Below are 12,100 nucleotides of genomic sequence, written 5' to 3' on the forward strand. Positions count from 1 at the left end.
TTTGCATCATTTTGCCATTTTTATTACTATATTTATTCATACTCATTTACCTCATGCCTGCCCCTTCTAAACTGCTTACCTTAGCATTGGTCTAAGAATAGGTGCACATATGGTTGCCAAGTCCAATTAAAAGAACAAGAGATATTGGTGAAACCCCACAAATAGGTCATGGGAAAAAATGGAGAGTGTCTTCAGGCTGATGTTCAGGGTCTGAAGTACTACACTGTAGGCAATTTACAGATCACTGCTACCCTGTGTGGCGGTGGGGAGCCACCATTCACACCTCTGCACACAGGAGGGCTTCCGCCTGGGCCATCAGCACGTGCGGATACTCCTGCTCACTTGCTTCAGTGGCTTGTGTGCTTTGGGGCCAGGCCACGTAAGCTTGGATGCTATTTAGCTCAGCAGACTTAGATCAGCAGATCTGGATATGGCACCCCGAGGCTCAGCTCTGAACACAAAAATCCTGGGAGCAATTCCCATTATTGTATTGTAATTCCTGGGTTTAGAGGCAGTCCTAAATGACGAGATTCATTTATAGCTTTAAATGAAATTTTTATCATTATTATTGTGACTATTTTTGGTTGTGATTCTTTGGAGAATCTTAAACAACCAAACAAAAGCCAGCATCTTGATCTTCCTGATGTAAAGCCTCCATGCTCAGGGCTGTGCTCAGGGCTGTGCTCAGGGCCAGAGCATTGTCCCTGGGCAGGATGCTGGTGATCCACTGTCTCCTAGGCACCCACTAGGCGCCAGCTACCTTCCCACCAGCTTTTCCCAGGGGTGGGCAATCCTGACAACCAGACCCTGAGATCATCTTCATTTCCTCCCAGGAAAGGGGTTAAGCAGGGAGAGGCTGAATCAGGGAAGGGTAGACAGGCACCTCGGCTCCAGGCACAAGAGTTTAAGGACATAAATCATCAGGCCACCAAAAGGCACCTCCAAGCAAACCATCTGGAGGGCAACAGGGCACCTCCAAAAGAAGTTATTCTGTGGGTCCAAGGTGATGCTTACCATTATCCTGACTCTAAATAATCTATACAACTATGAGTTAGTTGAAAGAGGGTTCTCACCTTCATCAGAGCCACGGATAGGCTGGCGCTTCTGGGCTCTCTCATCACCTGTATTGAACTGTTGCAAAAGAACCTTGTGCTGTAAAAACAACCACAGCAAGTGCCATAAGGGAGAGTGACCAATGCACACTAGCAACTCAGAGGAGACACATCTGAGAAGCAAGCAGAGTCAAGAAATTAAGACAATATATTTTGTGTCTACAAAAAAGAAATCACTTTTATGTATACTGCAATATAATATTTCTGGGGAATTGTAATTCTACAGGGCACAGACAGAGAGTTCAAGTTCATGCCATTTACCTTCTTTTGTGGTGCCTTTGCATCTTCTGAGCTACGAGAAGTAGAGAAAGCACATTATTTAATACCATTGCTACTATTAAATTGCCTTATTTGCATATAACTAATCTTATGTTAGAAAATGAAATCACAATCACAGAATCCTTTCAGGAGGCAATATGAACTTCCTCATTTTAATAGTAATAGATCAAAGCAGAAGGGTAGACAGCAAAGATATCAGCTCTTGTCAGGGGCAGATTCCTGGCAGAACCGATGTTCAAAGCCAGGATTTCTAGCTTTCAAAGTCTTATCTAGCAGCACACTCACTCTCTGATACTGCATGTAATCTATAGCTCAAGTAATAGCATGTGAAGACCTTGTGGTTCATTGAGAGGACACAAATATTCACCATCAACAGCTTTGGCAGCAGACAGTGAATTTTCCATATAAGTAATTGCCCTCAAACTTTCTTTAAGTGCCGCCGGCCACGTTATTGCCAGATTCACCGCCTTGAACCTAAGGGACCCACATTTATTGAGTTGGACTCCACACAGGAGGATCTTTTCTTTCCCAGGCTTTCTTTTGGCAGCCTTCTAGCACAGAATGAACAGAATCTCAGTCCTTCTGTTCCTCTGGCCTTACTGCACCACCTATGCCCTTGGTCCAGTCTGCTTAAATCAAATCAAGCAGGGCATGGCTATGGAAAGACCAGCTTTAACCTTTCCTGTGGGCAAAGGATGTCTTGAGACTTACTTGATGAAAGCACACCCCCAAAGCCAAGCCCCTCCTTACATTTGCTTGACAATCTTCTCCAACTCCGGCAGTTGCTCCTTGAGGGCAGCAATCATCCGGGCATCATCTGATACAGATACATAAAACTCCTGTAATTGGCAAAAGTCACAGGCTTTTAACAAGAACTGCAAAAGGCACATGATTCTGTCAAGAGCAATAAAGGTGTGTCCCTATGTCATCTGCTTCACCAGCATCTCCAGACCATGGCTTCATGGACTGGAGGAAGAACAAAGAAGAAAATGTTACACTATGTCTAAGTTCAAAATTGGCCATGAGAAAAAGTCTTGGAAATAGATAGTGGCAATCAATGACTGCACGGACATCAGAAATGAAATGAACGCCACTGAACTATACCCTTAAAAATGGTTACAATGGGAAAATTTATATTAGATATCTATTTTACAACAATAAAACTTCAATTCAAAATAAATTGCAGGTGAATTGTTTGTATGATATTTATATGAAAGCCAGTGTTTTGAAATGGGTCATTTTGGAATCCACAAAAGAGCACTTTTTTTACTTCTTTTTTTTTCAGGGGAACTGCAGTGTTCATTTTCACATTATTTTGGCATGTATTGTTTATTTGCTAGGTGCTACTCATTCGTGGTTATGGTTGGTGGTAAGATGCAGCATGGTCTTCAGCACTGTAGCGAATTTATGCTGAGTTTGTGCCACCAACTCAGGACTCTCTGCTGCCCTTCTGGGAACTGTCCTGACCCTGCAGCTGCAGGTGTGCCTGCTCTGCTTAGGAGCAGAACTCTGCTCTGCAGCAGAAGGTGAGAACCATGGCAGTGCCAGCTTCACCACCACTTTAGTTCATCTGCAAAATGGTCCTGTACTCAATGAGTAGAGGCCATGAGTCAATGTATGACCCCAAGCTACCGCCATTCCTCACATTTTCAAAATACTTCATTCCTCAGCTTGGAGGGATGCTCATGGTCCATTTTCCCTCCCTGCCTCACCCCTCTGGCTGTGAAATGATATGAATAGAAAGGAGAGAGGGTGTATGTTTCTTTTGGATAATTTATAATTTTAGAACACACAGACTGAAAAGTTTGAAACGGAAGTAACATTGCCTTTTGCCTGCACAGAAGTAAGGTCTTCATCCAAATTTTGGAGGGGAGAGTGACTAACTGGGCTTAAATGTCAGGATCAGTGCTGTAATTTGGGGCTAGAGTTACGGGAAGGAATGGGGAAGTGCAGCTTACAGCAGTGTTCATGAACCGCTTTCACAGCCTACCATTTCCGGTTCTGGCAATTCCTAAATAAACGATCTGCTCCACTCCACTCAAAAATATCTACCATTTGATCTAGTAATCCCACTTCTAGGAAGGTAATCAAGGACAGACTCACTTGCACAAGCCTTTTTACCGTACTACTATTCTAGGAAGGTGAAAACTGGAAATGATGTGAACACCCAACAATAAGGGAACACATAAATGTATTTGTGACACAGCTACTCAATGGTCATTAGAAATTTTTTTGATTATTTCAGGCGACGTAAAGAAATTTGTATTATAAGGACTGTACTGACAGAAAAATTCTTATATCAAATTAAATGGAAAAAGCAACCTGCAGAATGATGGGTGCTACGTGACTACAAGATAAAACATACAAAGAAAAAGAGACTAGATGAAAATACATGAAAATGCTACCCATTATGGAGTCAGACTGTAGTTCCTTTCTGATGAATGAATGTGTTCACAAAGTCTTGCCTTTGCAATGACAGTCTCTCCAGGGAAGCTGCTGAGCCCACAGGTAAGTCCCTGTATTGTAGGACAATGGTGTATTCTTGGAAGGGATGACCCCCGCCTACCTCCAGAAAGGCCATAGACACATCATCCTCTTGTAGGAGGTCTCCATACATGGCAGCCCACTGTAGAACCAGGCGGATGACTCGCCTCTTATTGTTGAGGGCATAGTCCATTTTCTCCTGTTCTGTACCTTGTGAAGGCTGTGCGTGGTAAGTGCCGAGGAGTCAAGGAAGAAATTGAGCCATTTCACACTCATTTCACATGCTACTTTCAAAGGTAAAGAGTGACAGATCCCAGCTTCAGAAAGCCAGGCTTTTAGACAGATAGAATTCCTCCCCTAGGCCCTCATGAAAAACCCCACAGAAAGTGTCTATGCCAAATGCATGTAATTCCTTGTTAATTCCTGCTGACTCTGGCCTGATAGTTGCCCAAGGGATTAGACTTTCACAGACTCCTCCTGGATTTGGTGTGGACAAGGATTCTTGTGTCTAGCTCTAGCTATCATTCTCTGCCAGGATGTGCCTTGCCCTTTGCCGCTCTGGATGGTAATGTTTCCTGCCGTTGCTTCTCTCTGGGTGCGTTTCCACCTGTTGTTGGTTTCCAAAATTCTGCCCGAATCTCTGTAATCCCCTCCCTTCCAAGTGGGCATCTAGTCCTGCTGGGACCATGGCTGATACAAAGAGTGCATGGGTGGGCAAGCGAGGCTGAAGGTAGATAAACCCACCTAGAGGTAGGAAGAGGAAAGGCTCCTGCTGTACCAATTCTCTGGTGAGGCCCTCAGACACACTTTTTACACCATACCTTCTTCTCTTGTATAGAAACATGACTTACCTTATTGGCTCTTTGCACATTTACAGCTACCATCTTAATTGCAAGCACCTTGAGGCTTGGGTTGATGGTCATTTGTCCTGTATTCTACACCATTCCTAGCATACTGACTTTCACCCAGAAACTGTATTTATTCATTAATGCATCGAGTACGGATTGAGGGTCTCCTATGTGCCAAGAGTAAAGGTCCCTGGTCCATTCTTGTATGTACTACACAAGGACAACATCATAGGTAATCAAGAAATATTTTAGGTTAGACATACCATTCCTTTTTCAATGATTTATAGTTCATATTATAGATAATTAGTTCATAAAATAACTTACTCTTCACAATTTACAATATAACTTGCACACAAAATACTTCAGTTCAACTCATAGCCTTGTGAGGAAAGTGTCACTCCATTTCTGCAAGTGAACAAACTGAAACTAAAGAAGCATAAATGGCCAGGATTACACAGTGAGAGTGCAGAGGTTTCGAATGCAAGACTCCTGATGTCCAGTGTTCTTCCCATTACCCAACACCCCCATTCCTCACAGCGAGCTACAAGACTGGCTCTGTCTTAGCTTCCTATCCTGCCTTGAAAGACGTTGTAGAAAACCGGCTTATGGCAGTGCTATGCTTGAGAGCTAAACCAGTAAAGGGCCTTTTCTAAAAGGACTATAAATAATCATGATCAAGGTAAATGACAGAACCTTAAAGCAAAGGTTTACTGCATGTAAATGGGTTGCAAAATGGCTTTCATAAATTGAGCACAAGATTCATAAAAAAGAAAATTGCTCAACCTGTATTGCTACAATTCTCTCTCAGCTTACAATAAAGAAAGGAAGAAAGATCACTTTATGTGAAAATTATTTCTTTTCTGATTAACTCTTTGGTCTCTTGCTTGCATGCATTTATAACTGAGTTTTCTTTCCAAAGAGTTGCAATGCTGGACATTATATTTTATGACCGTTTTTTAATGGCATGTAGGAGCATAGTCAGACACATGGTAGGTACCAAATAAGAAAGTCTTGACTGATTGAAAAATATGTACTGGTTCACCCAAGAGTGGGAGGATATGGGTTCAAGTCCTCCAGCTGCCAACACTTACCTATGCGATCTTGTGTAAGTCACTTAGCCGCTGCATACTTCCATTTACTCACCCATGAAATGAGGAGGTGAGAAGAAATCATTTCCAAATTCCCTTTCAGCTACCACATTTAATAACACTAAGGCAAGGTGGACCAAAGCAGAATCAGGTAGGTACCACAAACTAACATAATGAAAACACAATGCTGCCTTGCCATTGTGCTGTCTTTGGTTTACTTTTATGGTAACTTGTGTTTGTGTAGAAACTTGGATGACATCAGGCTTTGGCAGGTGCTATCTTTTTCATTTCCATGGCATAGGAGCCAAACAGAGACAGTAAGAATGGCCAAGGTGCGGAGTAGGGGTGTGGACTGAGGAAGGCCAACCCCTGTAAATGTAAGAGTCGGTGGAGATTCTGAATTCTGAGTACAGCTCAGACTCCCACTAGGCTGGGCTCGCTCCCTAGACTGTTGTCCCAAATATCCTGATGCCACTATGGACCATGTATGTTCCTCACCAGGCACCTGAGGCTAAGCTTCTTCCTTCTAGCCCCTCTTCTAGGTCTAAGTGATAGTGCCTGTGAAAGACAACCTTTCTGATGGCCTTGTGCTGTGAAAAACGAGCAAATTTAATTCTCTCTCAGATCATGCCAATTTAAAAGATGTCACACTGTGCCCTAAGTTACTCTATAAACTACGATCTTATTTCACTACACATGCAACATGAGTACATTTTAAGTCACTCAAAGATGGAAACAGCATAGAGAGGAAAGGGAAGCTTTGATTGAGCTGGTAGTAACAGAGTGGTGAACGCTTAGCCTAAATTTAGAAATATAACCCCAACATAGGACAATTAAGGCGCTAACGTGGTTTTTAAGAGGTAAATATATTTTCAAATGAATTAATATGCTTTTCAGAGAAAATACATCAAAGTGCTTTACAAGTACTTAGGCAAAGAAACTATTCAAATTTATCCAATTGATTCACCAATTATTAATTAACAGACTACTTTGAGTGGAGCACCATGCTAGGTTCTGGTGATACAATGGGCGCAGTCCTATTCATCTGAACTATTACATTGGACAACATGTTGAAAAGGAGGTATTCACATGTGTAGGAGAGAAAGGAGGAGTGGGGAGAGAGAGACAAGAGAGTGAGAGAGGAAGGAGTCTTTCCTACTTGTTATGATAACATGTGTATAGAACTTTACAATTCATAAAATAAGCTCAATATTCCTATGCTATCAAGTGATGCTTTCTACAAACCTGAGGAAGAAATATTTACCAGTGAGGAAATGGAGACTCAGAGAGAAGAGATCTGGTCAAGGTTGTTGAGTGAATAAATGGCAGGGCTTGCAAATTCAGATGGGGCTCTTTCCACTATTCCCACCCCCACTATCCTAACCAGCGGCTATAGCAACTAGACCTTAGTGCTTGGGTTCATGAAATTATTAAGAATAAATGCATCCAGAAAGCAAAAATCTTAATGAGAAAGAATTCCTTTTGTGTGAGTGTGTGCACACTGAAGTTTCAAGGTTCCCGCGCTGATTCTGCATGTTTAGTAACCAGGGCTGAGCACCCCTTGTCTTTGATGAAGAACCCCACAGTCTCTAGGGAGACAGAATTGACCAAATCCGGAGGGACTGAGAAAGACTTTCTCCCTTTTCTCATGAAAGTTCAGTATTTTTACCTCTGGGAAAACAAAAGGAAGCACTGACTTATTTCACAAAGTCTCATTTGTCCCCTCATGGATGTTTATTTACTAAAGTGAGGGTGGGGGTGATACTACTTTTATAGCTGAATCCAGGCATTGCTCAAGGATTCTGCTCCTCCAGAGGCGACACATAGGGTTCCCTTTCTGAAATGTCTGTTGAATCAGGTTCTTAAGAAACACAAAGAGAACTTTGTATACAATTGATTATACCTGAAATGGTTACAGATCAGACGCTGAGGTTTCTATTCATTCCCATAACAATCTCCCCAGGCTTTTAGAAAGTTTGTAATTTTTAGATTTTATTTAACTCCTACAAAAAAGGTAGGAAGGGGGAAAAACTATATTCCTTTCAGGTAGCAGCCAAAGAATAGAGAATATCCTACTAGTTCCCTTGTCTCAATATGATGTCAAAAGTGCAATCTAAAAAGAGTAACATTTCAAATATAGCATGTTCATAAATTCAGACACATCAGGAAGGTTGAAGAAGCCTTCTCTGGCTAAAATTGGAATAATGCATGATCAAGAAGTGCTTTTATTGAATAAGGCCATGACTCATGATATGATGACAGTTGGGTCCAGGAAAGAAGAAATATGGCTGCCTGAGCTCATGGGGAAAGAGATGCAGAAAGACAACATGGTTCCTATATCTCATAAAGTTCTAGTTTTTGTAAAGTCGGTAAGGCAATATAAAATTACTTACTGAATTAGTATTTTAAACACCATTAAGAAAAGGCCATATAGTTTGAGTGGCCAAACTTATCACTGATACATTTGAGTTGATTTCAGATAAGTCATGGAATCACAGCATCTCTGTTTCAAGAGCCCTTTGGTTACATTTCCTTCAACTCTATCACCTTAGAGGTAAGCAAACCGAGGCAGAATGAGTTTAGGTGATTTTTCCAAATTTATCAAAGGAATTCTTGGAACTAGAACTCAGTTTTCTTATTTTCTTCCCCAGTACTCTTTTTACCTGTCTATGTTGTTGTGTTTTGTCTGATATTAACATTACTTTCTTCACACAAACATAGATTATATAGCAGAGTCACATGACTTCAAAGTTTGTTGGGAAATAGGAAAATCCGTCTGAGATATAGAAATTGATCCCCCAAATCTTCATAACAAAGCACATGCAGAAAATCAAGAGTTAACTATTGCAGCCTTCATAATCTGATAGAGAGGTACAGGAATTGTTAATACCTGAACGAGATCCCCTCTGCTACAGTTTAATACCTGTCAATTAGGAAAGCAGTGGCTCACCGCGACTGAGCAGACATTGTTAAATCTGGTCATCCAAATTCCAACTTCAAGATTCGCTTACACAGTTGAGTATCTCTTTTCCCAAAGACTTGGGCCCAGAAGTGTTTTTGGATTTCAGATTTTTTTTTTTTTTTTTTTTGATTTTGGAATGTTTGCATTACACCTACTGGTATGAGAGCTCAAAAAATTTCGAATTTTGGAGCATTTTGGATTTTGAATTTTCAGATAAGGAATACTTCACCTGTAATAAAGTATTTCTCACCATCTGGAAGCATTAAATCAGAATCCTTAACAGAAGGAACGAGGTCGTAAACTCACTGTTAATTTCTGCATTTTCTAGCTAAGGACTGGGCACACAAAAACCTTCAATGTTCTTTGATCAACTGATTACAAACAATTTAATTGCACAGTTTGGAATGCTATAACTAATGCACTTTTCTAAAAAAAAAAAAAAACCTTTAAAAATATCACAGCTATTTAAGAGCCTTTATCTAAGTTACCCGGAATCCCATTTTGTCAAGATGTCAAATACAGATCAGAGGTACATTCTAAATAAGTTCATACAGAACTTAATTGCAAAACATCTGGTACATCTTTTAAATAGAATCTTTCAGCTATTGGGTATTTAATCTACAGGATGACAAACTTTCAGAGTGACTAAATCTTCACTGAACTGAACCACCTCCTTCAGCATTGTGTACATGTGACTGAGAGCAAACTGAATCTGTTTGCAGTGAGGTTTTAGGGCTGAGAATCAGAAGAGGTGAAGGCCACAGTGTAGGCTACAGTTTTTCTACCCTGCCATCAGCAGGCTTAATATTCCATTGAGTCATTTTCCTCATGCCGGCTCTGCCGTTCAAACACTGTAATTATTTCATATATTTTTACCTAGTTATTATCTTACTCACCACAGGCACCTGTAATTTTTCTGTACTTTTTTTTTTTAACTGCTCATTTACTTATTCTTAATTCAGCTAATAATGGTTCCATGTATTAAAATTATCATGGGGAAAGTAAGTGAAAACCTCCCAGGATGTAGAGGCAGCAGATTCATTACAGCCTACAACAGGGAATAAAATATTATGTATACTTTTTGCAGTAAGTACATGCTAATTATGCAGCTATTTATAAAACACTTAACAACATTCAAACTGATGCTCTTCAATGTTGTTGTTTTTTAAAACCCTGCTTTGCATACAAGATCTCTGCTTGCAGCTGAAAACAAACTTTGGGGGTCATCTGCCCACTGACAAGACAAAGCTTTGGTATCTTCTTTATAATATGCCATATTTCTCTCCTGATGGTATAATAATAGCAACATTTATATGGGATTTTAAGGTTTATAATGTATGTTCACACACATAACCTCATTTGATTTTCACAACAACCAGGTGAAGTGGGTAGGGCAAGTATAATGTATCAGTCCATTCTCACGCTGCTATAAAGAACTGCTCAAGACACTGGATAATTTATAAAGGAAAGAGTTCCGCAGGGCTGGGGAGGCCTCAGGAAACTTACAGTCATGGTGGAAGGGGGAGCATCACGTCCTTCACATGGTGCCAAGAAGGAGAAGTGCAAGTGAAGGTGGGAAATGCCCCTTATAAAACCATCAGATCTCATGAGAACTCACTCACTATCATGAGAACAGCATGGGGGGAACCACCCCCCTGATCTAATCACCTCCCACAGGGTTCTGCCCCCAACACATGGGGATTAAAATTCAGATTACAATTCGAGATGAGGTTTGGGTGGGGACATAGAGCCAGACCATATCATATAATTACCCCTATTTTACAGAAGGGGCTTGGAGAGGTTAAGCGTAATTGCTGAATAATATAACTTATAGGACACAGGTCTTAAACACAAGTCTTTCTACTTCAGAGCTTTTGCTTTTTTTTACTATACTCTGGGCTTCTTGTCTTTGTGGAGCAGCCTGACATCCTGACCACTGGGTCTATTTCTTCCTTCATATGGCATGTTCATAAAATGCAAGTTCTGAAATTACACTGCTTAGGTCCCATCCTGGCTTCCTCACCTATATAAAAACTGTACGATCTTTGGTAAGTTAATTGACAATTTAGAGCCTTGGTTTCCTCATCAGTAAACTTCAGAAGATTGCTGTTAAGGATGAAATGAGATAATACAGGTAAAACATGTCTCTGAAACATATTAAGTATTCAGTAAATCTTAGCCACCAATGTTATTACTGATTCTCCTCTGGAAGTCATTTAAAATATTTTCAATGGACAGTTGTGGAATTTTTCATAAGACCTGGCATTTCTGGGTTTAAGTTTGTGATGTTACTCCTGTCCACACAAGCTGCTCCTTTGTTTGTGTGTACCTATTAACTTTGAGCTCACAGGAGCGCCTTCTGTACCATCAATTTCTTTAATTATCTTCCATTTTCTTGCTCAGAATATTTTTCCCACTGATTTTCAGAATTCTCCATGTTTTTACAAGTCTCTAGTTCTTGGCTATTCTCCTTTTAAGTCTCAAGCCAAGGGCTTGTACTCATAGCACAGCAGTTAGGACGTGCCCTAATGCAATACACTGCTTGGGTTCATATCTTGTTCTAACATTTACTAGCTATGTAGCTTGGGGCAAATTATTTAGCTGCTTGAACTCACTTTCCCTATTGTAAAAAAACAAGATTAAAAGAGTACATAGTGTTGATAGGAGGCCGAGAACATGTATATGAAATATTTTTTAGCATATCTGATAAGACAGTCATTTTTTTTCCCAAGGAGCATATCATGTTCATAACATCGTCAAACAAAGTCTTCTTTATTGGAAACAAACTCTCAAATTGCATATCTGCAGAAGCAACTTGCTCTGATGGTGACATATGGATCAAACACTTTTCAGAATCAAATGGGGACTATGATGACAAAATCTGGTTACAACAAAATTTAAGCTGAAAGTTTTTCTAGGAAATCTAAAAAACGTTCCTAAAAACTTGGCTTCATTTAAAGAATATGAACCTGCTGCTATTATGTGAATCTTTCATCAAAAAGAAAAGCAGATTTTGATAAACGTTCCACTTATAAAACCCAAGTCAACTTATAAAGAGAACATCTCCAGATCAATTTCACAAAGATTTTTATGACAGGGACCCTAATTTTTCAGTGAGGGAAGCTGTGGTTTTTGCTTCTGTACAGGGATGAAACACAGAAAAGGTGGATTTAGTTAAAACTTAGTGGCAAATCCATGTTCTATTTTTTTTCTTCTTCTTCTTTTTTTTATTTTTTATTTTTTTATTTTTTTTGAGACGGAGTCTCGCTCTGTCACCTAGGCTGGAGTGCAGTGGCCGGATCTCAGCTCACTGCAAGCTCCGCCTCC

At 40.3% G+C, this 12,100-nt stretch overlaps 1 protein-coding gene across 6 annotated transcripts in view; it reads right to left on the reverse strand.

The window, feature by feature from the left end:
* RAPGEF4 (Rap guanine nucleotide exchange factor (GEF) 4) overlaps positions 1-12,100 on the reverse strand; it is a 308,011-nt gene that overhangs the window by 33,572 nt on the left and 262,339 nt on the right. For all 6 annotated transcript variants that reach the window (XM_011991906.1, XM_011991905.1, XM_011991909.1 and 3 more), the window contains 4 exons: positions 3,958-4,108; positions 2,142-2,230; positions 1,374-1,404; positions 1,074-1,152 (listed from right to left, as the gene is read on the reverse strand). In XM_011991906.1, coding sequence (XP_011847296.1) covers positions 1,074-1,152; positions 1,374-1,404; positions 2,142-2,230; positions 3,958-4,108 — 350 coding nt within the window. The remainder of the gene's footprint in view (positions 1-1,073; positions 1,153-1,373; positions 1,405-2,141; positions 2,231-3,957; positions 4,109-12,100) is intronic.

The sequence above is a fragment of the Mandrillus leucophaeus genome, unplaced genomic scaffold (assembly GCF_000951045.1).
Source record: "Mandrillus leucophaeus isolate KB7577 unplaced genomic scaffold, Mleu.le_1.0 Scaffold40, whole genome shotgun sequence".
Lineage (NCBI taxonomy): Eukaryota > Metazoa > Chordata > Mammalia > Primates > Cercopithecidae > Mandrillus > Mandrillus leucophaeus.